Source organism: Canis aureus, chromosome 18 (genome assembly GCF_053574225.1).
Source record: "Canis aureus isolate CA01 chromosome 18, VMU_Caureus_v.1.0, whole genome shotgun sequence".
Classification (NCBI taxonomy): Eukaryota; Metazoa; Chordata; class Mammalia; order Carnivora; family Canidae; genus Canis; species Canis aureus.
The window spans coordinates 25,414,828-25,440,457 of NC_135628.1; the positions used below are offsets into that span (position 1 = coordinate 25,414,828).

General features: G+C 39.7%; 1 protein-coding gene, 1 long non-coding RNA gene and 1 pseudogene across 2 annotated transcripts in view; 1 reads left to right on the forward strand and 2 right to left on the reverse strand.

The window, feature by feature from the left end:
- DNAH11 (dynein axonemal heavy chain 11) overlaps nucleotides 1-25,630 on the reverse strand; it is a 324,061-nt gene that overhangs the window by 175,420 nt on the left and 123,011 nt on the right. The window contains 10 exon segments of the mRNA XM_077856567.1: nucleotides 1,695-1,843; nucleotides 2,855-3,005; nucleotides 6,748-6,884; nucleotides 8,868-8,945; nucleotides 10,289-10,483; nucleotides 12,315-12,407; nucleotides 16,631-16,769; nucleotides 21,507-21,623; nucleotides 24,706-24,851; nucleotides 24,969-25,125. Of these exon segments, the coding sequence (XP_077712693.1) occupies nucleotides 1,695-1,843; nucleotides 2,855-3,005; nucleotides 6,748-6,884; nucleotides 8,868-8,945; nucleotides 10,289-10,483; nucleotides 12,315-12,407; nucleotides 16,631-16,769; nucleotides 21,507-21,623; nucleotides 24,706-24,851; nucleotides 24,969-25,125 (1,362 nt within the window).
- Nucleotides 4,144-4,842, reverse strand: LOC144288308 (iron-sulfur cluster assembly enzyme ISCU-like; annotated as a pseudogene).
- Nucleotides 5,993-25,483, forward strand: LOC144288767 (uncharacterized). Its single transcript, XR_013356745.1, has 3 exons — nucleotides 5,993-6,170; nucleotides 23,966-24,027; nucleotides 24,684-25,483. It is a non-coding gene; the product is annotated as an uncharacterized LOC144288767 (long non-coding RNA).

The following is a 25,630-nucleotide window of genomic DNA, read 5'->3' on the forward strand; positions in this document are numbered from 1 at the left end:
TTACTAGCTCAAGAAGACCTTTCCATTTTAGGCTTTTGAAAATCACCCTTTCCCCAGACAAATCCAATAAAACACTGTTAAACACAGAAGCCTGGGCATGGGCATACTTGGCTGTAGACTCAAGGAATAAGACTTTTAATGAACAAATCAGTACCCAGACAAAGTAGCCTGGAGAAGTGCATCAGTTAAGCATCTGGGCAGGGAACAGAGGTCATCCTCAAATCAGGGTCACAGGGAAGGATCACAAGCAAGACTTGGCTTGCCAAAGGTGGGCATGGAGCTGGGAAACTGGGAAGGAGAGAGCCATGCCACAATTATTAATGGAGCCTGCTTAGTGTACCTGTGCTTGCAGGAACAAGGGAATGAGGGACTACCAAAATGTGGAAGGGATGGATCTCACACTGAGATTTAGAGGAAGATGACCTGCAGGTGAGGGACACAGTCATCCTGATGTGACATACTTATTCTGAATCAAAGCATTACCGCTATTCATGCATGGCTGTTCATGTATGAACATACATGTTTATATGACATTAATATATTTATATAAGTGACTTCTTTATATCTCAGTGCTCCGTATGACCTATTATTATTACTTTTTCACTTATTGGACAAATACTGAGTTCTTAACATGTACAAGGTACGAACGACTAAAACTGACAAATGCATACAGGTGCTAATTTTATTTTCTTTAAGTCAGCCTAATCAATTAGCTTTCAATTTATTTGCTAATACCTTCTTCAAATGATCGCATTAAATTTTAGTTTTCAAAACTAAGATTGAGAAAAAGAAACATTCACAACAATAAAAACAAAAACCAAACAAGATTTAAAACATGGGCAAAAGATTGAAGTAAACATTTCTCCAGAGAAAATATGCAAACGGCCAATAAGCACAAGAAAAGATGCTCAGTATGACTAATCATTAGGGAAATGTAAATCAAAACCAGAGTGACATACCATTTCACACCCAATAGGATGGCTGTCATAAGAAATAGAGAAAATTACAAGTGTTGGTGAGAATGTGCATAAATTGGAGCCCTTGTACACTGTTGGAAGGAATGCAAAATGGTGCAGCCACTATGGAAAACAGCACGGTGGTTCCAATAAAAATTAAAAATAGAATTACCATATGATCTAGCGATTCCACTTGTGAGTATACATCCAAAATAATTGGAAACAAGGACTCAAAGATATATCTTATGCCCATGTTCACAAAAGCATTATTGGCAACAACCAAAAGTAGAAGCAGCCCAAGAACCTATCAACAGATGAATGGATGAGTAAAATGTATACGTACAATGGAACATCATTCAGGCTTAAAAAGGCAAGAAACTCTGGAACATGCTGTAACATGGATGAACTTTGAAGGCATTATGCTAAGTGAAATAAGCTTATCACAAAAAGATAATTACCATATGATTCCCTTTATAAGCGGTACCTAGCAGAATCAGATTCATAGAGGTAGAAAGGGAAAAGGCACCGAGGGCTGGGTGTATTGGGTAGTTATTGTTTAATGGGTATGGGGCTTCTGTTTGGGAGGATGAAGAAAGTTATGAAGATGGCTGGTGGTGATGGTTGTATAACAATGTGAACGTACTTAATACCACTGAACTGTACACTTAAACATGGTTAAAATGTTTTCTGTTATGTATATTTTATCACAATCAAAAGAAGAAGAAAAGCAGTACTCACGGATTCCAGCCCAAATCTTGTGGGTTCACATACAGAATACCGGCTCTGGAAACAGTAGCTGGGGTTGCAGTCCGTAAGTGATGAACCTCAAAGAGCAGCCTCATGGAGGGAGTAAGTGCTATGCGCTCATTGCTGGCCAAGGTCAGCACCTGGAGAGAGCAGCACAGCATAACAGACTCGCTGTCAAGTTCCGGGGCAAAGGCTATGCAGCTAACTCACCATCACAACACCAAGTACTCCCTCTCCCGCGGCCCCCTGTACAAGTGCCAGAAGCAATGAGCTCACTGTCCCAATGGAAGGGTGGTCTGAATAAAGATCTCAGTTAATCCCAGAGGGCAGCTCCCTGACCCTTGAGGAACAAACTCACCAACATGGACTCATTCATGCCAACCTTTCAATATCTGTAGTAATTACTACTAACAGAAGACATTGGCTCTAAATGCTCATTACATTTAAAGGCCTGAACACCATAAAAATAAAATTTGTTTAGAATCTGAAATTCCACAATTATCAATTGTCCTGTAGAAACTCATGCAAGTATAAAGATCTCAGACCTACAATTTATGATGAACAATGTCTTAATGCAGAAAAGCAGTAATTACCGCTTATTTAAGAGGGTTAGTAATTCTGTTCTGTAGCAAGGATGATTACCTATTTCTTTCACCTGACCCTAACCACAGACCTTGCGCTGCTTTAAGTGGTGTCTCATGGACTTGGAACATTGCTTTTTGTTTTTGCTGGGAATGCTGGATTAGCCATAGCAAATGCTTGGAAATGCATTTTGTAGCCACAGGAACTATTTAATTTTAATGGCAAAATTTCATCATTTTTTTCTTTTTATTATCCAAGTATTGCAAACTTGATCAAAGTTTTAATAATTTATGCCTGGCTCTTAGAAAATGGTAAGGCGTGTACCAAATTCTCAGATATATCTCTCTTTAAAGATGGTTACATTTATACAGATAAGAAGAATGTATTTCCCTTTAATTCTTTAACAGTGAAATTCCGAGAATTATGAGGATAGTGCCACTTATCAAAATAGCAATTACATAAAGAACATTAGGTTCATGATTAAAAACTAGTATTCAAGTCAACAAGTGAATAGATCTTACTACACTCCAGGTGTGATATTTAAGATTCAGCACTAGGGTATTATTCACCTTGTTATCATCCATGACAGTATTTAGGGACTCAATCCACATGGGATCAATATCTCCATCCAGGATGATCCATTTTGGCCCATCATGCTTAAGATTCGCTTGTTCTCGCAGAATGGATGAGAAGAGACCTACACATTAAGAGTAAATGATCCTAATATAGAATGGACTTGAGTGCTGTTTATGTCTAAAATAAACTGCAATTATTCTATGGGAAGCCCTTTTATTAAATAAATAAATTTGCTGTACATTTGCTGCCTTTTTCTGATGAGGATGTAGGATACCTTTTGAGCTATATCTGGACTGCAGACCAATGGGTAAGTTTTACTTCCATGAGGATGCACCTTAACTTCTCAGAGGCTTTCCCACACATCAAACAAAGATGATAGTAGGGCCACTGGGTGGCTCAGTTGGTTACATGGCTGCCTTCAGCTCATGATCCCAGGGTTCTGGGATCAAGCCCTGCACCAGGCTTCCTATTCAGCAGGGAGTCTACTTTTCCCTCTTCATTTGCCCCCCTTCCAGTTCATTCTCGCTCAAATAAATAAATAAAATCTTTAAAAGAAAATGATAGTAGCTTCCTTGAAGAACAGTTGGAGGGATTTATAGAAGAAAACATACATGCAATGCAAAACTTATACCCAAAGAAGACATTATCCTCTCCCCTGTATGTATGCTCAGTATCTATTTTAGGCCAAGCATTAGTTTATTCCATTGTTCTCCATTTTTCTCTAACAATATTCATGGAAGAGAATTCTGAAGTTAACTCAGAAGTGTTTTTTTACACTTCTTTGAGAAATTTGGTCATTGGTTTATGACTTCATAAGATTAGAAGATAAAAACCTTTTATTTATTTATTGGTCTTACATTCTTTTATTATATGTATATGCAAATCTGTTTTATGTACAATAATTGGTTCTATTAAATCATCATACTACTTCTACTGATAATCTTCCCCAAGATAGATTCAGGTGAGATTAGGTATTTGCACACTTCATGGACTAACGACACTTGAGACTTTGTGACTGATTTCGGTTTTGAGGTCATGCACACAATTCAAACTAGACTCAATACAATATTAAGGTGATAAAAGAGGGCTGAAAGCTAGGATGGGACTTGGAAGGAGTAAACTATGTATTTTGCTTGCACTGGAGCCACCACGTGACCAGCAACCACTGTTTATGTCTCAGAGCTCTTTTTACTGCAGTGTGAGGGGCTTCTGAACATCTACAGTGACTGTGTGGTAGGAGGACAGACAGCAGATGGGACCCGCTGTACACTTCGCTGGGGGCTCATTTCTTCTCCATCTCTCCTTTCTTGGGTTCTTGTTTCAGCTTGTCATCAGCCAGGGCAGCTTCGATTACATCTTTGGCCAGCAAGGAATAGCATAGTTTCAGGGGGGAAGCAGAGCTCCTTGGTGATGTCGATGTTCTCCATGGTCAAGGCTTCCTCCACCGTCTCCCCTTTTACCCATTCAGGTGCTAACAAGCTGGAGTCAACTGCAGACCCACAGCCAAATGTTTTAAACCTGGAGGCCACAAATTTCCCCTTTTCATCCACTTGAATCTGCAATTTCATTATATCACCATATGCTAGGGCCCGTACCAATCTGGTTCTAGCATTTTTTTTTAAGATTTTATTTATTTATTCATGATAGTCACACAGAGAGAGAGAGAGAGAGGCAGAGACATAGGCAGAGGGAGAAAGCAGGCTCCACGCAGGGAGCCCAACGTGGGATTTGATCCCGGGTCTCCAGGATCGCGCCCTGGGCCAAAGGCAGGCGCTAAACCGCTGCGCCACCCAGGGATCCCATGGTTCTAGCATTTTTTGATGCTAGAAGGGACCCCACATTTCTAGGATTTTCATAATGATCAACAACCTTCTTGTGAGAGCTGGGCCAGAGCCAATAGTTCCTGGGCAGGCAGACGTGGGCTCCAGAGCAGCAGGGCCAATACCACCCGTCTCAGCCAGTGAGCTCCAGCCACAGCCATCCGGGATTGCGTTTGTGCAGACCCATGCCTATTTATTTTTTTAAATTTTATTTTAGAGTGGGACAGAGGGGCAAAAGGAGAGGGAGCATCCTTAAGCAGACTCCCTGCTGAGCATGGAACTGGATTTGGGGCTCGATCCCACAACAATGACGTCATGACCTGAGCTGAAATTAACAGTTGGATGTTCAACCAACTGAGCCACCCAAGCACCCCAATAAAAATATTTTAAATCCATAAGCCTTTTTGCTGTCACTACTTATCCAAGTATTGCGTGTGTTACATGATGTATTTAATAACTACTGCTTTTTCAAAACTCAGGTATATAATATAAAAAAAACTTAGGTATATAATATAAGAAGTAAGAAAAACTGTTTTGATACATGTATGTGGAAGGTTTTGTTTCCTCTGTGAAATATTTTGTGTAAACAATAAATGACAGTATGTAGAATCTACTACTGTGACTCATTTTTTAAAAAGTGTGGGGGGCACCTGGGTGGCTCAGTTGGTTAAGTGTCTGTCTTCAGCTCAGGTCATGATCCCAGAGTCCTGGGATTGAGCCCCACATTGTGCTCCCTGCTCAGTGCGAAGTCTGCTTCTTCTCTCTCTCTGCACCTCCCCTCTGTTCCTGCTCTCTTTCTCTCTCCCTCTATCTCAAATAAATAAATAAAATCTTTAAAAAAAAAAAAAAAGCCAGCATCCTTTTATAATGATCACTGATCTGAACGGTTTCCACAAGTTTTCAGCATAAACCAGTATTATTCCCTTTCTGCCACAGTCCTTTAAAAAAAAATGATAGAAAGGCTAAGAGTAAATTTTGATTGTCCCCAAATTAAGGAAATGGTGTATACACATGGTAAGAAAACAGAGAATGGCGAGGCGTGCTCCTATAGGATCCTTAGCAAAGTCGTCTCTGATGTGGGAATTGACCAGACACCTAAGGCATGCGGATTACCAGTAGCGCTGCAAATGGTGGGAACACCAAGTGCAGAGGCCCCATGGAGGGAAGATCCTTGGCATGTTCAAGGAAGAGCAAAGACGCCAGAGTGTATGGATTATGATAAGTGAGGAGCAAAGCACAGGAAATGAGATCAGAGATGGGGATGGGGGATCTAATCACAATGAACCTTCTAAGCCTGGGATAAAGGTTAGGTTCTAAGGGAGATGGAACCCACTGGAAACTGCAAGCAGAGAACTCCTATTTTGAAGAGGGCCCTTTTGTCTGTTGTATGAAAAATGAACTGCAGGGAGACTAGAGCGGGGACTACTGCACAAATACAGACAAGAGGTGACAGTACAGGCTAACAGGGGAGCAGAAGAAAAGACAAAAGGTACTGGGAGACAATAGATTATTTAAAGGTAAAGCCTGTAGGATTTGCTGTGAGGTTGAACGTATGGCATGAAAGGGGGAAAAGGACTCCAAGATGATGCCAAGATTAGTGTATTTACTGAAATGGAAAGTAGTAACAAATTTTAACAAAAGGATCTGCTTGTCTGCAAAAACAAACTTTCAGGACAAGAAACATGTCCCATTAACTTTTGTCCCTGGTGTCTAGAACAGAGTCTGCCTGAAACTCCAAGATGGAGACACAGAGTGTCTGGTAGCAGATACTTTACAAATTCACCTGAGGCAGTCAAGTTCATTTCCTTCTTGGTTTACAGGGTGTCCTGACATAATTGACATGGGATAAAATACACAGCTCTGAGCACAAACTTGCTGAATGCAAATCGACCACTTATTCAAATCTAATTTTAATTTATTGGTTATAAATGCTGTTGTGAGCTACTATATTTCCAATAATGCCAACACATAAACAATAAATCTACAGCTATGACTGAAATTGGCCTGAACCGAGAAACGGTTTTCTGGATAAAGAAATTTTAGCACTTGTAAAGGGGAAATACTACTTGCCATCTTTCCATTCTCGAGTAGCGTGATGTATGAAACCAAAGAGTTCATCTGTTGTCACAGCTTTGGGGTTTAAGTCATTCCAAGTAGGTTTTTGTTTCATGTTAACGTATGTTCGGTTCAGCGTTCTCAAAATCTGAAGGGAAGAAGGAAAGAAGCTAAGAAAACTAATACTCCTGTAAGGCAAATGGAAAGTAAATGATTTCTAAAGGATTTTCTTTATTCATTTTATGTTTCTAGAAATTCTTCGGGTGTTAAGTATGGGAAAAAAATTGACGTGGGAACATTTTCATTACCATTGTCAAAAATTTAATCCTACAATCACTTAGGATCTCTTCACCTGATTCTTTGAATCCTGTAGACTAGAGGAAGTCACTCTATCATTTGAGATTTTAAAACATGTATGCAAATAAGTAAACAAATGTTCCTGTTTAGGTTATTAAAATCCACTCTGCCTATATGTAGGTGCATCAGAATCACTTAGTGGATGTTAAGACTCGGATGGCCGGGCCTAATCCTGGAATTTCTAATTCAGTAGGTCTAGGATGGGACTGACGATTTGCATTTTCTAGTAACATCCCAGGTGATGCCTGTGATGCTAGTCTGGACATACTTTGACACCTAGTGACCTAGAGCAATAGTTCTCAGCAGGAGATGCCCTGGACCTGAGGAAGAGGCCATGTACTGAACAGAAGCCACGGATGCTGCTCAATATCCTACAATGGATGCACAGGTCAGCCACCACAGAAAAGAGTTATTTGACCCAGCACGTTAACAGTGAATGAAGCTGAGAAACTCTGATCTAGGTAAATTGAGAAAAAGAATCCTTGAAGCTAAGAATTTACTGGATAGATGCTTTATCTGTGTCTGTTTAATTAACTGACACTTTACCCCAAATATCTGCCCCAACTATCCCTTTTTGCTTTCTCTGAAAAGCCATGATTTTTATTTTAGATATTTATCATCCTGACCTACTCATAGGCGTTTGAAAGACTGATAAACAACTGCCAAAGACTTTGGAAGAGTAAGTTGCTAAGTAACATGGCCCTGAGCTCCAGTGTTCTAGTTCTATCAGCTTAAGTAAAGGTTGAATAGAACAGAATCAGTGAAGACTAGATGAAAGAAATTGAATGCCTTAGGAATATTAAGCTTGTATTTTTAGAAACCATTAATCTACTGGAAATTACAGAATTTAATTTTATCCTTCCCTGAACCATGGCCCACATCTGAAACTTACTCTAACAAAATAATTACAGGTCTATCAGTTATCTACTTCAATATTTCAGTTATTACATTTTTCACTAGAACATCCCAATACCGGGCCTCCCTTTGCAATTGTTCTACTTCGGGTTGTGATCTAAATACTGGCAAGTTCCATAGGCACCCATGTTCTAAAGTCTCATATGCCTACTGATTATTTTTAGTCTTTGGCTACTCAACATGTTTATACCTAAGCACCCTGAATTAAAATGCATATAATTCTGCATATATGGTCTGCCAACCAAGAAAATAAGTATGTTGCCAGGATTGTCCATAAGATCAAACAAAATCAAGCAGTGGAGTAAAAATGGGGGAAGAATAATACCCAGAATATATCATCGCTGTGCACAATAAATCACACATAATGCACCCACCACAGCACATAACAGGTACCCCCCAAATGTGGTTTTGCCATTTCCCTTTTCAAGTTTGCCTTTTCAAGTTTTCTTTTGCTCCTTATAGAGGGCTGCTTGTCTGAGAACATACCGAAGGAAAATATTTGTTTTTTCTTAGTGATATGGGAAAGAGAATCTAAACTAGCTTGGGAGAGATTTAAAAAAAAAAAAAAAGTAGTTTTGATAAATATGGAAAGCCCAATCTTCTTCCAGCTTGCTTTTCCTATTTGAACACAAGGTTCTATTTGTTACATTCTCCTTTGCCACGGATATGAAAAAAAAAAAAAAAAAGAAAGAAAGAAAGAAAACAGTGTCAACTGATCAAAAAGCAGTATTAGGGTCCCAGATTCTAACTCAAAATTATGGGGAACTTCAATGAAGCGAACTCTTAAACAGAAAGGAAAATATGCCCAACCAACGTTTGTTCCTTCTGTGGCTGAAAACTAACAGGCAATTTACCATACCTTACTCTTGCCCGTGCCTGCGTTGCCAACCACAAACACAGAGTGCCGCACAGCCAACAGTTCCTCAAGCTGGACAACCTGCCAACCGAACAGTCACCGGTTCCTTTCATGAGTTGGTGATTTAACAACAAAGTAAAAAACAAAAAACAAAAACAGGAATCCCCCTTCCCCCCTCCACAAGAAATCCCTACCCACTTCTGGTTAATTCTTTACTTAAAACTCAAGCCAGGGCAGCCCTGGTGGCTCAGCGGTTTAGTGCCGCCTGCAGCCCAGGGCATGAACCTGGAGACCCAGGATCGAGTCCCACGTCGGGCTCCCTGCATGGGGCCTGCTTCTTGAAGCTCTGCTTGTGTCTTGGCCTCTCTGTGTGTGTGTGTGTGTCTCTCATGAATAAATAAATAAAATCTTAAAAAAAAAAAAAAAACTCAAGCCAGCTCCCACTGACAAAATTACGTTCCAGGAAAGTTATGAGAGATGACAAGTGCCAACTCCAGTTTCTCCTGGATCTCCCCAAGTACAACATGGGAGCAAGAATGAAGAAAAACCATTACTCAGTGAGTCACTGATAACAGGCAGAAGGGAGGTCCATTAGTGCTTTCACATGGCAGGAATTCCTGACCAAACAAAGGCCTCCTCACAAAGTGCTGAACGCAAAGAGTACACAGCTAATTACCGACCCTCGAGTAATGACTTCCATCCTTTAAGATACCTAAGATAGACACCGAGTGCATTTTAATGTCCAAGTATTCACTACACCCAAGTAGAGCAAGCATATGCACAAGCCCTTGAGAAGTCGGATGTCATACGTGCCAACATTTCTTTCCCTACTCAAAGCACGTGCTAATGATTCACTTCCTGTTTTCTCTAAGGTGGAGAGAGCAAAATTAATTTCTGAGCCATGTCACTAAGAACAACGAGGGGATTTTTGCCAACTACTGAAAAAGTATGCTTATGCTTACAACCATAAGTTCCATAGAAGTTCCTTCCATAGTTCCATAGAAGGAACTATGTTCCTTCTCCTGGAATCAAACTATAAAATATCTCTCTATTCTATCGTAAAGCCTGTCAATTTAGAATACTTAAAAGAACACGTTAAGTATAAAGGTCCGTGGCATACGTAAATTAACATTTTGGCTAATGGCCACTTAGATTAGAGTCATTCCCATTGTAAATCTCAAGAGCTGCCATGAAAAGCACAAGCTTCTTTTTTTTTTTTTTTTTTAATTTTTTTTTTATTTATTTATGATAGTCACAGAGAGAGAGAGAGAGAGAGAGGCAGAGACACAGGCAGAGGGAGAAGCAGGCTCCATGCACCGGGAGCCCGATGTGGGATTCGATCCCGGGTCTCCAGGATCGCGCCCTGGGCCAAAGGCAGGCGCCAAACCGCTGCGCCACCCAGGGACCCCACAAGCTTCTTTTACCTTAAGGGTGAAGCTCTCCTCAGGCTGCAGCCGGAGCTCCAAGGTGGACTGCCTAACCACCTGTTCAAAGTGTGGCGCCCTCCTCCGGGGCACATCCAGGGCTGGGAACAGGTCACCAACCAGTCCCAAAAACACGGGAATGTCATCCGTCACTATTTTAGGCAGGTTGAAGTCCCTTAACGCTCTCATGAGTACCTGGAAAGAAAACATTTTATTGAAAAAGCCAAGACAGGGTGTAACAAACACCTCCACAACTGAAGATGTTATTTTTACTTTACATCTAAAGCATGGGATATTGATACTGGTCCTCTATTAGGATGGCCTTCAGGGATCCCTGGGTGGCTCAGTGGTTGAGCACCTGCCTTTGGCCCAGGGTGTGATCCCGTGATCCCAGGATCGAGTCCCACATCAGGCTCCATGCATGGAGCCTGCTTCTCCCTCTGCCTGTGTCTCTGCCTCTCTCTCTCTCTCTGTGTGTCTCTCATAAATAAATAAATAAAATCTTTAAAAAAAAAAAAAAAAAAGGATGGCCTTCTACCTAGAGGGAGGGTCAACGCTTACAAGTTCACCTATCCGAACACGAGAAAGCTCTGCTGTTATCACAAACCTCAGACCCCAGGCAGCAAGGAGGCTCTGATCCTCCAATGATCTATTTTGATCTTGACAAAGGGTCTGAGGCTCTTCCCTCCTTAGTCCTCAAACTCCAGGATATAAATTAACCAGGCCCATCAGATCATTTGTTCAAAGAGAATCTCTGAGAATCTCAGACTGACAAACTGAACTGTTTTTATTTTGGCTATTTGTTCTGTATTGGCTGAAAACTAAAGAGGGCTTTTGATTTTAAAAGCAGTAACCTGAACATCAGGATGACTTTTACAGAAAGAGATGAGCAATTCAAACAGCAGTAACAAGACAGCAGAACAAAGAAATGCAAGAAAATCCCAACCCAATTATGAATTATGATTGAGAGGAGGAGAAAGAAGTATCATAGAAATAGAGAATTAGGGAAGTATCCTTTAACATGAAGAGAAGCTCTAAAGAAATCGATCTTTTTCAGCCTCTCAAGCCGTATGGAATACATACAACCCTGCATATCCATGTTCTCGCTACTTAATAAAGGAAAAATACTTCAAAAAGATTAGAGCAGAAGGCTGTTATTGTTTCTCCCCAGCAAAGGTAAAACAGTCCCCTAGCAGCTGTGAATGACCACCTAAGCATTTCCCTGGTGTCAGGCGATCATCCTTCCTATTCATTGTTCACACTCATCTTCCATCCCACAGAAGGAACACACTCTGCTCCATTAGATTCTGTTTCCACTGACTTTTCAGGATTCATATCCCAACTCAATCAGATTTTCTAAATGTTCCTCAGAGGAAATCAACCAGCGGTTGCTGAATTATTTGAGTATGACCTCCAAAATATTTTTTGTAGCTGATATTTCAAAAGCACCTAGAAGGGTACTTGACGGGATGAGCACTGGGTGATAATGCCATATGTTGGCAAACTGAACTCCAATAAAAAATAAAAACAAGGGCAGCCCGGGTGGCTCAGTGGTTTGGCGCCGCCTTCGGCCCAGGGTGTGATCCTGGAGACCCGGGATCGAGTCCCGGTCGGACTCCCTGCGTGGAGCCTGCTTCTCCTTCTGCCTGTGTCTCTGCCTCTCTCTGTCTCTCCTCTCTGTGTATTCTCATGAATAAATAAATAAAATCTTTTTTAAAAAGATATTTACAAAAATAAAAATTTGAAAATTTAAATAAAACTTAAAAATTTAAAAATTTAAGAAAACAAAAACAAAAGCACCTCGCAAAATCCCATTTTCATTCCTCCAGTCCTATCCTTACGCTCCAGAATACTTGCCTTTTGTAACGTTAAGAAATGCCGGTCCTCAAAACATTCTACATGCAAGAGAGAGTCTGCTGGGAGTTGCGCTGGGCGAGGCCCACCTTCCCGGGACGCGCCTTCACTCCCCTGAAGCCGCCCAGGCCCTGGCTGAGCACCAGCCCCGTGTCAGTTAGCACTGCCCTACCTGGTCTTCGGGCCTGTTTTTATCCCCGCGTTTCAGGGAGCCCGCTACGACCAAGACAGATTTGATAGCGCGAAGTCCCCAGTCATAGTGATCCTATAAAAATCAAAACAGAGGTTATATTTTCTCAAAAATTTTATGAGGGAGTAAGATTGTCACTTCAGAGGTAAGAGTCAAAAGCTCTAAGGAAAGACTTCAGACAAATACATGCTTTAGGGATGGGAAGTAGGATCTTCTTCTCTGGGAAACTGTAAAAACCATGTCCGTTCGGCATCCTCCTGCCTCATGCTCCTGGCTCTGTGCCTCTGTCAGCAGATCTTTTCCCGCCACACTGAGCTGCCATGTGTGCCCCCGGCTCCACCTGTCTTCCCCGCTCTTCTCCCCCATCAAGTTAACTCAGAGGTTGAACTACCAGAACGTTTTCACCTCCAAACACGCATGCTTCTTCAGTTAAATGGACAACCCTGTGAGTCCACCCCTCCCGGCCCAGATCTCTATCTGCCCTAAATACCCTACGTCAAAATCACTTGGATGCTCCAGTCCTGATGGTGGCATTTAATACAGTCCAAGCTGTGTTATTATAATTCAGTGACAAAATAGTACCTCTGCTTTGAGACTTTTTGCATAATCCTGATGGAAGATTCCTTTCATAGGCTCTGGGATCCTGGAGGACAGAGCCCAGACCCACTTCTTTCTATCTTCTAGGTCCCAGCATGGTGCACTGCTCAGGGCAGGTGCTCAGTAAAGGGACAATGAATTAACGGACTGATCACATATAACTGGCCTACTGTCTTTTGCCTTTCATCTACAACCCACAGAGTGATGGCCCTTCTCTAAAATATCTCCCAACTGTGCCTCTGGGAAAATCTCCACCCTCTTCAAGTATCATCATCTATATAAAAAGGCACATAAAAGAATCTAACCACTTTACAGGGCTATTGTAGGAATAAAATTGAGTTAATGCTTTGTGGGCAGTGAAACAATATATCCGTGTATAAATATGTCCTTCTTCAATCCATTAGTGAATAAAGTCAATTTGGTAGGTCTTGACCATCATTCCTGCTGGCAATAAAACAGAACAGAATAGAATGAACAATTCCAGAATGTGTTGCAAATAAGAGGGGTAAGAAGTGTTTGGTGAAAATGTTTGTTTCAGCTGTGCATATGACACACATGGTTGCGTCCTAAGTATCAACAGAAGTAGTATTTTTTACTGTGAGTCATAGAAAAAAAAATCAGTTGAGAGCCACTGATTAAGAAATTGACTAGAGCTTGTGAAGAGGAAGAAAGGGGGAAAAACTGGAGTGTGGAGGCCAGAGAGATTAGGAAGGAGGTTAGGTCAGTGCAGTAAAAACATGAAAGGAAAGGAGTTAGAACAATTCTGGACACAGGTTGAAGAGAAGTTGGTGACCCTCCAAACATGTAAATGTTGCTAAGTGCTAAAATAATCTTCACCATTTTCATTACGTCACTCCCTTAGTCAAAAATGTGCACTGGTGAGGCACCTGGATTTTAGCTCAGGTCATGATCTCAGAGTTGCAAGATCAAGCTCCGAGTCAGGCTCTACGCTCAGCAGGGTGTCCGCTTGAGAGTCTCTCTCCCTTTCCCCCTGTAGCCCGCCCCCAGCCACCCACATGTGTGTTCTCTCATGAATGAATGAATGAATGAATGAATGAATGAATTCCTTTAAAAAGTCCACTGATTCTTTTTAGATTCATCCCTACAGCTTAGAATAGCAACTGTTCCTAACTCAGGCCTTCTGTCCGGGCCTTATGGCCTTCCCTCATCTCAGCTAGGACACCTGTCTAGTTGGACAACACTTCCCTTGCCTAGAAGTTGTACCTTACTCCCAAAACCTCCCTCTTATAACTATGATAATCTTCTCATCCTGCATTTTCTTCTAATTTTTATTTCTTGTAAATGCAATCTCCTAAGTTTCCTGAACTCCAAAATCTGAGTGCCCCTATTTCATGTGTTCTTGTATACCCTCATCACCACCACCAACAAACATATTACTTGGATATAGTAAATGTCTCACTAAATGTCTAAATGTCAGCCCTGGAAATGGATGTGGCTACAACTCTGTGTTGCCTGGGTTCGATGACATTTTTTTCTTCCGACTTCTGCCTATGATAAAATAAAAATGAACTCCTTGTCAAAATAAAAAGGATATTACAAACAAGGAGAAAAATATAAAAATCCTCACAGTCTGATTACCCAGAGACAAAAATTAAAAACCACAATGTATTTTCCAGTCACTTTATATATATATATATATATATATATATATATATATATATATAATATATTATACATAAATAATATATTTAATATATATATTAAAAAATACAGAGTATCTAAAATATAAAACATATGCAAATTGTAGATCACATCTAGTCTGGTATGCTGTTTTTCATATATAACACTGTCACAAATGTTTTTCCATATTATTAAATTCGTTTTGAATTCCCTCCAGATTGTAAATTTATAGTTATTAAAATGACAGCATGAATTTCTCTCTCAGATCCCAAATTCCACCTCAACAGCAGGTAATTTAAAATGAGTACATCTGTCAGTACAGGTAACTATGTGGTTCTGTGGTATTTTAATACTTTCATGCTGGAAATCTGCAAAATAATGTCACCAGGACTTAATGAAAGGTCATCAAGAGACTGAAGTCAAAGGTGACCACAAAGCTGAATTCAAAAATAACAATACTAGTACCTATGTCATTTTTGTAGCACATCAGCAACTTCAGTGAAACATCAAGAAGCTAGTGACTAGACAGGAATAAAAGGCACAGCGCAGAGAATACAGTCAGTGGTAGTAATACTCTTGTATGGTGACAGACCGTAGCTACACTTGTGATAAGCATAGCATAATGTATAGAGAGATCAAATCACTATGGTGTACACCCAAAACAAATAACATCACTGCCAACTATACTTTAAAAAAAAAATTTAAAAAGTAAGCTAGTGAGGAGAGTTAAAAGTCTGACCCACTTCAGAGACTAGGGAACTATAGAGAAAAGTAAAAACAAAAACAAAAAAGCCAATCCCACCTTCAAGTAAAACATTATCACCAAAATGGGAGAAATTTTAATTTAACATGTATTTTTTTTTTAAAGATTTTATTTATTTATTCATGATAGTCACAGAGAGAGAGAGAGAGGCTCAGAGACACAGGCAGAGGGAGAAGCAGGCTCCGTGCACCGGGAGCCCGACGTGGGATTCGATCCCGGGTCTCCAGGATCGCGCCCTGGGCCAAAGGCAGGCGCCAAACCGCTGCGCCACCCAGGGATCCCAACATGTATTTTTTTAAAAGATGTATTTATTTGAGAGAGGGCATGCAAGAGAGCGAGAGAGAGAGAGAGAGCAGGAAGAGGGCAGAAGGGTGTGGGGGAGAGGCAGACTCCCCACTCAGCAGGGAGCCCTAACTCAGGGCTGGATCCCAGGACCCCAGGATCATGACCTGAGCCAAAGGCAGATGCTTGACGACTGAGCCACCCAGGAGCCCTTAATTTAACATTTCTTGAGAGGTCTTCAGAAAATCAGGTCTTATGAACACTCCTGTCATCTCTCGCTAGAAAATAATGTTCTTACCAAGAAAGGAAGACATCATAAAATTCCATGTATAATTATAGCATTGTTGAAGGTTAAAGAAAATCACATAGCCCATTGATAAAATCACATACCATTGTACAACCCATTGGTACTGTACGAAGTACCAAAAAAAAAACCAGTCAACTTAAGGGGTGCTTGGGTGGCTCAGTGGGTTAAGTATCTGCCTCAGGTCATGATCCCAAGGTCCTGGGATCAAACCCCACATCGGTCTCCCTGCTCAGCGGAGAGTCTGCTTCTCTCCCTCCCTGCAAGCACCTTTCCCCTCCCACTGCTCATGCTCTCTCTAATAAATAAATAAAATCTTTTTAAAAAATCAACTTAAGGGATGCCTGGATGGCTCAGTGGTTGAACATCTGCCTTTCTCGGGTCACGATCCTGGGGTCTTGGGATCAAGTCCTGCATCAGGTTCCCTGCAGGGAGCCTGCTTCTCCCTCTGCCTATGTCTCAGCCTCTCTCTCTGTATCTCTCATGAATAAATAAATAAAATCTCAAAAAAAAAGTCAACTTAAAATATCTCAAATTTTAGAAAAAAATAACTATAAAATATTTTCAAAATGTTATGGAAAATCAAAAATTACTCCAAAATGTCTGATGCAATGTGTGTGATAAATTACCCAGCATCTATATTTCCAAAGCAGCTTTAATGGGATGTAAAAACCAAGCAAAGGAAAAAAAAAAAAAAGAAAAGCCCCTCACCTGCTTGGAGAGGAGCCCCCTGCAGAGCGTGTACAATGTAACGAACTTGCGGGCTAATGAGCGGGCCTCTGCAAACCCTTCAGCCACTAACATGATTTCACAGATTAGCTCGATGTCAGGGGCCACCATGGCACAGGGCCTAAAAAGTAAATAAGAAATTCAACTTTACAATGTTATAAGGTAGTAAGTGCCAATTGCTGAAATCAAGTGATTAATTTGTACCAACATTCTAACCATTCCCAAGCACCTCTGTCCATCACAGCCAACAAGCTCCTTCACTTCAACTACAAAATGTCCCCTCTGTTACCAGATATGTAGACAAAGATGGAACATGTGAAATTGGTAGAAGATTGGGTGTAGGAGTTTAAGGGAAATGTGTGGTGTATCCAGGAAACTTCTAGAAGTTGTCACTTTGCAAAGATGAATGCTATCTGGTGCTGGAGGCCACTTTTTCCCATGGCCAGTGCTTGGCTGGTAAATGTTTAATGACCGGCTCTCCAAAAAATAGCATTGCTGGTTTCCTGAAATAAATACCTCCACCATGGCTAACTTCAACCTCTCAATACATCGCTAAATGTGGGCCTGGCAAGAGATGCGCAGCAGCACACCGCCAAGCAGACAAAACAGATATGAAGGACCCAAGAGCATCAATATTAACAAAATAGCAAAATTTAATTAGGAAGTGATGCATTTTGAGTATTTTTCGCCTTTGTTTTAAATACAGTCACGTGTTCATATAATTTAGTTTCTATCAGTGGCTGTGCTTAAATAACAAACTCAAAAATTTCATGAAAATTTAACCCTCAGCTCTTTCAAGGTGGTACAGGCCATTTCCAGCATACCACTGCCTCAGGCCAGCTTTGTTAGACTTTTAAGATCAAAATTTAGTGAAACATAACGTTTAAATCCCCTTTTTGGAGGGGGACTTCCAGAAAGGCCTCCCCAAAGACCACTGCCATTTAATGCAAAATCTCAAAAAAAAAAAAAATTCCATGCAACTGAAGTGCAAAGAAGGAACCAAGAAAGTAAGTCTGTGTTTTGAGACTTCTTAAAGCACACAGTCCAATAATATTTATCCACCTGCTCTTGTAAATATAATTATAGTCTACTTCATGCATATCTAATTTTCACGCTGAACATTCCTAAGTTTCTTTGGAGCTGTGCCATGAGAACTTCTCCTACTTAAACTGAGCCCACACTTTCCCCACATTTTTGTACTCTAGCATATGATAGAAGCAATAAAGATGAACAGAAGTAGGGGAGAGAAAAAGTGGTAACTGACTTGCTTGCTAAGTGCGTTAATATTAAGGACTTGTATTTTTTTTTTTTTAAGGACTTGTATTTACTAGCACTTTCTTCATGTCATAGAGGGTGCTAGAAGCTTTTCATGCACTTTCTCCCTTAACTCTCACAACTCTAGGAAGTGGCTATTCTTCTCACTTGTATTTTGGAGAGGTGCAGACCAAGGTTCTGAGAAGGGCAAGCACATGCCCAGGCCCCATAGCAGGGAGGTGGTGGAGTCATGGTGCTCTTAAGGCTCAGGCATTCTGTCTCCACTCATGAATGCTACCTGCATCATCCAAATTGTCCTTCAAACTTTGCTGATGCAAGTACTAGCACCCCAACATCAATGATGCTGTCCATAGTTTAACCAAATTTATGAAAACATCACTAAACAATTCCAAGTTTTAAGACCCGAGTGAAAACAGGTAGGAGACGAACTGGGATACAAATGTAAAAATACTGCATAGATGTAAAAGTTTCAAATAAAAGCATTCTATAATCATTACATTTCTAGGATCGTTATTCTCTAAGATTATTTTTCAAGAAAAACATATTACAGAACTGTTGTGCTAGACAAAGCTGTTTTATGAGGAAAGGAAAACATTCAGTAAGCATGCTAGAGTAGTTGACTATTTGGGAAAAGAATTCTGTTTAAATACTCTTGTTACCTACCAAAACAAGTTCTCAATAAATAAAGTACTAAAATTAAAAAGTATAAAAATTAGGAGAAAATACAAATGAAACATGGTTATGCAAGCTTATGTAAGTAAAACTTAAGCTTAAAAAAAATGAAAGAGGGATCCCTGGGTGGCGCAGCGGTTTAGTGCCTGCCTTTGGCCCGGGGCGCGATCCTGGAGACCCGGGATCAAATCCCACATCGGGCTCCCGGTGCATGGAGCCTGCTTCTCCCTCTGCCTATGTCTCTGCTTCTCTCTCTCTCTGTGTGACTATCATAAAAAAAAAAAAAAAAAAAAAAGAAATGAAAGAAATCTCTAAAAGCTACAGAGGTTCTTACTTTGTATGTTAAGTGGCATATCCTTTTGAGGGCAGACAGTGAAAAATACATAGTGTGAACACCCGAGAGCTCTTTAAAAACGTTAACTGATAAGCCTCAAGCTCAACAGAGCAAGAAAAGGAGAGAAGACACAAGTTATCCATGACACACATGCACTTCAGGACCTCACTATTGATAAGGGAATATCATGAACAAATGAATGCCATTGCATTCAATAATCTGGATAATGTGAAGAGATTTCTTAAAAGATGCAAATTATCACAACTAATTCGAGAACAAAAAACATCTGAAAGACTCCATATCTATTAAAGAAATTGAGTTTAGCATTGAAAAAACTGCCACAAAGAAAAATCTAGGCCCAGATGGCTTCACTGAATAATTCTATCATATATTTATGGGATAAATAATACCAATTCTACACAAACTCTGAAGAAAATAGACAAGAAAATGGCCAACTCATTACACCAGTTTAGTATCATCCCAATATCAAAACAAGTTAAATATATTATAACAAAGGACACTGCAGACCAATATCCCTCTGGTGTAGATATAAAAATCCTTAACAAAGTAGTAGCATATTGAATCCAGCAACAAATATAACTATAAAAATAGTATCTCTTGACCAAGTGGAGTTTATCCCAGGAATGCAACACTGAAGAACTGTTTAGCATTTGAAAAATCAATCAATATCATCCAGCACATTAACACAAAGAAATATAAAACCACATGAAAACTGTAAACTAGAACTTCTGGAAGAAAACATACTTGAAAACTTTTACAACATGGGGCTAGTCAAACTTTCTTCACCAGCATATTTTAAAAAGCAAATTGCTAAACTATATTATGCCAAATTTAAAACTTCTTTCATGGACCCCAGTAAGAAAGTTAAAAGGCATGCCACATGTTAAGAGAAAAATATTTGCAATATATGAATTTAACAAAGGAAGCACATACAATACAGCACTTCACAAAAGTGAAGTATGGGAATGGCCAGTAAGTTATATGAGAAAATGTTCAACATCATTAGCCATCATGGAAATGCAGCAAACTAAACCCACAATGACCTGCTACTATGTATCTCTTAGATGGTCTAAAACTGAAAAGACTGGATATATGAAGTTTTGCTAAGAACGTACAGCAAGTGGAATTCTCATACACTGATGGTGAGACTGTAAAGCAGTATAACCATCTTGGAATTCAGATTGGCACATTCTGATGAAGTCAAACACACGTTTGCCATGAAACTTTCACGCATATTTACTCAAAAGAAAATGTATGTTCACACAAGGATTGTAGATGAATGTTCACAGCAGCTTTACTCATAAAAGCCCCAAGATGGAAACAACTCAAATGTCCATCAACTGGTGGACAGTTCTACAAATTGTAGTATGTCTCCACAATAGAGTACACATCAGCTTCAAAATGGAACTACTGCTATGCTCAACTTGGAAGAATTCCAAAACCTTCACGTTCAAGGGAAGAGGCTAATAGAAACAAGTACATGCTGTACAGGGTCATTTAACACGAACTCAAAGAATGACAAATTTAACCTAAAGTCACAGAAGGCCCATCTGTGGTATGGGTGTTAACCTCAAAGAGGCACAAGACAGCTCCCCAGTTGTGTTGGAAATATTCCAAACCTTGATTGTGGTAACTTTTTCACCAACGGTACCCTTAAATGCATGCATTTTATTATATGGAATTTTACCTGAACAAGGTTGATTTAAAAAAGGAGTTAAACATAACTGGTTCAGATCGAGCACAGCTTCTCTAACAGACTGTTAGTAAGGATATATGTTGGTACATATTTTTGGAAAGCAGGTCATCAATAGGTCATCAATCATTCACCAGGTAGCTCTACATGTAGGAATCTATTCTGGGTAATAATCTGAAATAGGTAACTCTTCATGTGAAAAGATGCTTATAGCCTGTTATTTTATGATCATAAAAAAACTGTAAAGAAAAACACAAACCCTTCATGTCAGACAATAGGGAATGGTTAAGAAAATTATGGACAAGCCATGAGAGAGACTATTTTGAAGCTACATAAAAGAGCATTTCCAAGGAATTTCCAATAATACAATAAATTACTTATGTCAAAATAGTAAATGAGAACAAAATAAAAATCACACCTCACCTGGTATCTAAACTCCATAAAATCTGAATTATAAAAGAGACCAGAAAAAAATATAACAATCATTTCTGAGACCAGAAAAAAATATAACAATCATTTCTGGGTGTTAAAGCTGTCACAGTTTCTTTATTCTTTTCTATATTTTCCAAATATTCTGTAACTGGTAAAAACTATTTGTATTAAAAACATTATTGCAAAAGGGCTGGTATTAAGTGTTCAAATGTACCATGTAACCTTTAAGTAATGATTTTAAGTTCTGGCTTCATATTTCAAAAGAGTTAATTTATTATGATGAAAGTTCTCACTATCAGGGAATCCCAGAGAAATAATAAGGGGTTTTCCATAGGAATTCTCAAGAAAAAACAAATCATTTAACAGTGCAAACCAGCAACGTTAGGTGGCATGAGTGCTCCAGATGCTAAACCATGAAGCTTAACACTTGCCTGAAAAGAGCTTTGAGATTTTCCGGTAATTCGGTTCGACCAGCATATCCTGGGTTCATAGTAATAAATATTCCAACTGATGGCTTCAGTGTGATGGCTTCCCCAAGAAATACAAATCTACCAGAAGAAGAATGTTGATGGAATTAAATGTGTTCCTTAAATGTGACTACACATTGACAAATGCAAACCACTGCAAAATGCAAATTATTATTAGGGAACTGTTGATTCTGGGTGATTTTCTTTAAATTCATATGCATACATATTTTGAAGATGTTTTCAAGCATGTTTATTAAAAATGCACTCCCTTTCCCTGCAAAGAGTGACAAATATAGGAGGTACTCTTTTCTATTTTAGCACAGCCAGATAGGCTAGACTATAAAAATGAGGACTTGACTACTTTAATAGTTATTGAGAGGTGATGTCATTTCTGCCTTCAGTGTGGGCTGTGATTACTTGAATAGGATACTACACAGATAGAAAATATCCATGTTAAGAGGACAAAGTGGCTTCTTTGTTCAGTCTTCATTTTGCCTATCTGCTCACCCTCTCCCCTCACTCCCTCCCACCCTTCTCCCCACTTATTCAGCAAAAGTCTCTGTTGAGTACCACTGAGAGACAGAATGTGTGGTGGTTATGACACAGTCAGAGCTCCAGTCAGCTCTGGAGCCAGACTGTGAGTGTTCAGAGACTAGCTCTATCGCTTAAGACATGTGCCAATTCCCTCCATCTCATAAGAAGGCAAGAGGGAGGGGATAATATTACCTACCTTATTGGATTATATGAGGATTAAAAGAGATTATGCATATAAATGGCTAAGAGGACAGTGCCTGGGAAATGGCAACTACTCAACAGACATTAGCTATGACTATTGCTACTGTCATCACTTAAAGGCACTGGAGAAGCAGTGAAAAATTTGTAGAAAGATCTGCAAGGGACCAGTTAGATGCTGTTGGCCAGGGCCATGGAATGGACAAAGGCCAGAGGAGTCAAAGTGAAGGATAAGTGGAAGGAGATTTTCAGATGAGGGTAAATGACAAAGTATAAAGTTTTCTCTTATTGAGAAACAGAAAGGCTCAAGTAGTTAAAGAGCTGGGCCTATGTCACAGAATGGAGAGTGAAATGAGAGCCAAATTTTTAGGATTAAGGGCTTCTGAGGCATTAGACAATTAAGAGAAGATGGATTTTGTGTAGCCAAGGTAAAAATGAAGAAAACTTCATTGCCAGCCTATCACACCAGGGAAGGCAGACAGGTCTAGCGCTGCTCACAGAGAGGGAACTAATCTAACTGCTCTCCCGTGACACACAGCAGGAATAACCACAGTCACGAGTATGGACTTTGAGGGGGTAGAGCCAGCAAGATGCTTGTAGGCTTCACTAAGGCATGATCCCACCTATCAAATCCTTGGATATAAAAATTATGTAATAAAATTAATGCAATCATGAAAAAGCCTAGCCATCTGTCATTGAGCTAGCATGAGATGAACAGGTACAACTCACATATACACAGACATGGACAAAGAGTAAACTATCAATAAATATGGTTGGGAGTGTCCAAGAAATCCTTGCATGGATCAGTTACATAAGTCTCTGTAAGAAAGGATGGTCTCCAACAACATATGGGTGACATCAAATCATAAGATTTTGACTAAAAACTAAAAATATGTCGGGCGGGGGGTGCAAAGAGCAAATAATCTAACTTCTCTAACATGGCAGGGGGAAGTAAGGCAGCAGACATGTGGTCACAGGCAACTGATACCCTAGCGCCATGCAGTAGATGGACTGAGGGGTTTTTCTAGGAGGTAGGAATATCCAGATATTGTCTACAATAACTGGAAACCTATATAATATAGTTTCAAGGGGGTAGACAATCCTTCCCTCACCGGGAGACTGACATGTTCCTGTGGACAAAATAGCTAGCTGAACAAAATACCCTAACAGGTGGGGTGATTGGGTAGGCCACATAAATGGGATTGCCCTTTATTCAAAAAATGTTACAAAGAAAATCACAATTGAGTACTATAATACTTATTTAGGATTTAAAAATATATTTTTTTTCTAGGGAGAAAGAACCAGCGTGGGGAGGAACAGAGGGGAAGGGAGAGGGACAAGCAGACACCCCACTGAGTATGGAGCCTGATGCAGGGCTCAATCTCACGATCCTGAGATCATGACCTGAGCCAAAATCAAGAGTCAGATGTTTAACCCACTGAGCCACCCAGGTGCCCCCATACTTATTTCCCAAATTAAGCCATCAGATCCTAAGTGCCAGTCATGTTTTATCTTTTAGAGTATGGCATCATGTTGAAGAGTTATTAGGCTCTGGAGATATTTGGGAAGCTTCTGAAGTAACTAAGGGAGTAGCAGAGTGTGTGGGTGTTATCTACTATGATGGAACAGTGATCAAGCAGGCGTTGCTGGAGAGGCCAGGATTTTGAATTTGGATCTATTAAATCTAACAGGCCTACAGGACATCAAGTGGAGCCTTGAGATGCCCCTACCGATACAATCTTTGGAAATCAAGGTATCAGAGAAACAATGTTGGGCATTTGGCAGCCAGCAGCAAGCAGAGGATTCTCAAAGCATGTAACTGGGTGAAATCATGAAGGGAACAAGACCCAAAGATTGAGGCCTGTGATATCAAGTATTAATAAGATCAAGAAATACTAACAAGAAAAATTAACAGCAAACACTGACACAGTGCTTACTACATGTCAGACACTTGTCCAAATGCTCTGTATTTAGTTATCATAGTCATCTGTATGGTAGCCACTGTACTTTTTCCAATTTTATAGAGGAGAAGTAATCAGCTCAGGAGCATCCCTGAGGGTGGAAGAAAAACCAGGAGAATAGTGGTGTCCTGGAACCTATAGGAAGAAGTGTGCCCTACAGAAGGAAGGGACCAATGGTGTCCAGTGCCACCAGAAGGTCAAGTTAGATTACGACATATCATTATGATTATTTAGATTAGAGGTGTTTATTTTTTTCAGTATTAAGGTAGTTCACTTTTGTTGTATTCAACCATTAAAAACCACTAATAAAAAATGGGAAATCATTCTTCAAAATAAACCAGTTTCTTTTCTTTTATCCATTTCTTGAGACCAAGAGAGGCAGCAAGAGAAAGGAAAGGTGAGGTTTTACTGCATTACTTCATGTTCCTCCTTCTATTTGTAACAACAGAAAGAAGCAATTCTCTACTCACCTCTTTTTCCTGTTTCTGATGGCATCGTGTATCATTTTCACTTGTACGGCCACCACTGACAGAACTTCCACAGAAATTCGATTGAATTCATCAAAGCAGCCCCAAGCTCCTGTCTGCACCAACCCCTTATAGATATTTCCTATGGACTAAGTCATAGAGCAAGGCATTAAGAATTTAACAGAAGGGGGTTTTGAGCTATTAGTTTCAATCATTCCAAATCAGGGATAATATTGTTAGAATGTAACATTTTCTAACTCACTTACTTTGTAGTCCATTTGCTCTGAACAGTTGAATACATAAACCATCATGCCAAGGGCACGTCCAAGATCTTTGGTAGTTTCTGTTTTCCCTGTACCAGCAGGTCCAGCTGGAGCTCCACTCATGGTTAAATGAAGTGATTGAGTTAAAGTAATGTAACACCTTTAAACAATTGAAAGCGCAAATATTATAGTCTGGTATGAGATTTTTAGAAAACATTAGGGGCAATCTAATTTTTCTTTAGTTTAAAAAGTCAGGCTCTAGAATGTGGAAGTAATAAAAAATATTGATATACCTATAACTTGTTCATGGCAATAACAAGAGTCAAAATATTTTATATCAAATTTAGTTTTAGGTTGGCTATTTAAAAATAATAAAGCAGATACTGCTGTATTTGTCTCATTTCCTAAGAACTGTGTATCAATACAAATAACACTTGATTTGCAGTGCTACTACTGAATTTCTGATGTGGGTAGGCAGAGATACTATTACTGTAGCAGACAACAGCTCAAACTATTGTTTATAAAGGAAAAAAAGAGAAATCTTGGAGGATGAATGAATTAAACATTGACTTCATTAAGCTGCTACTTAATGAATACATTAAGAGATATGTAAATATATATAAAAGCAGAACATGCAAATATATACATATTTCAATGTATAAAGT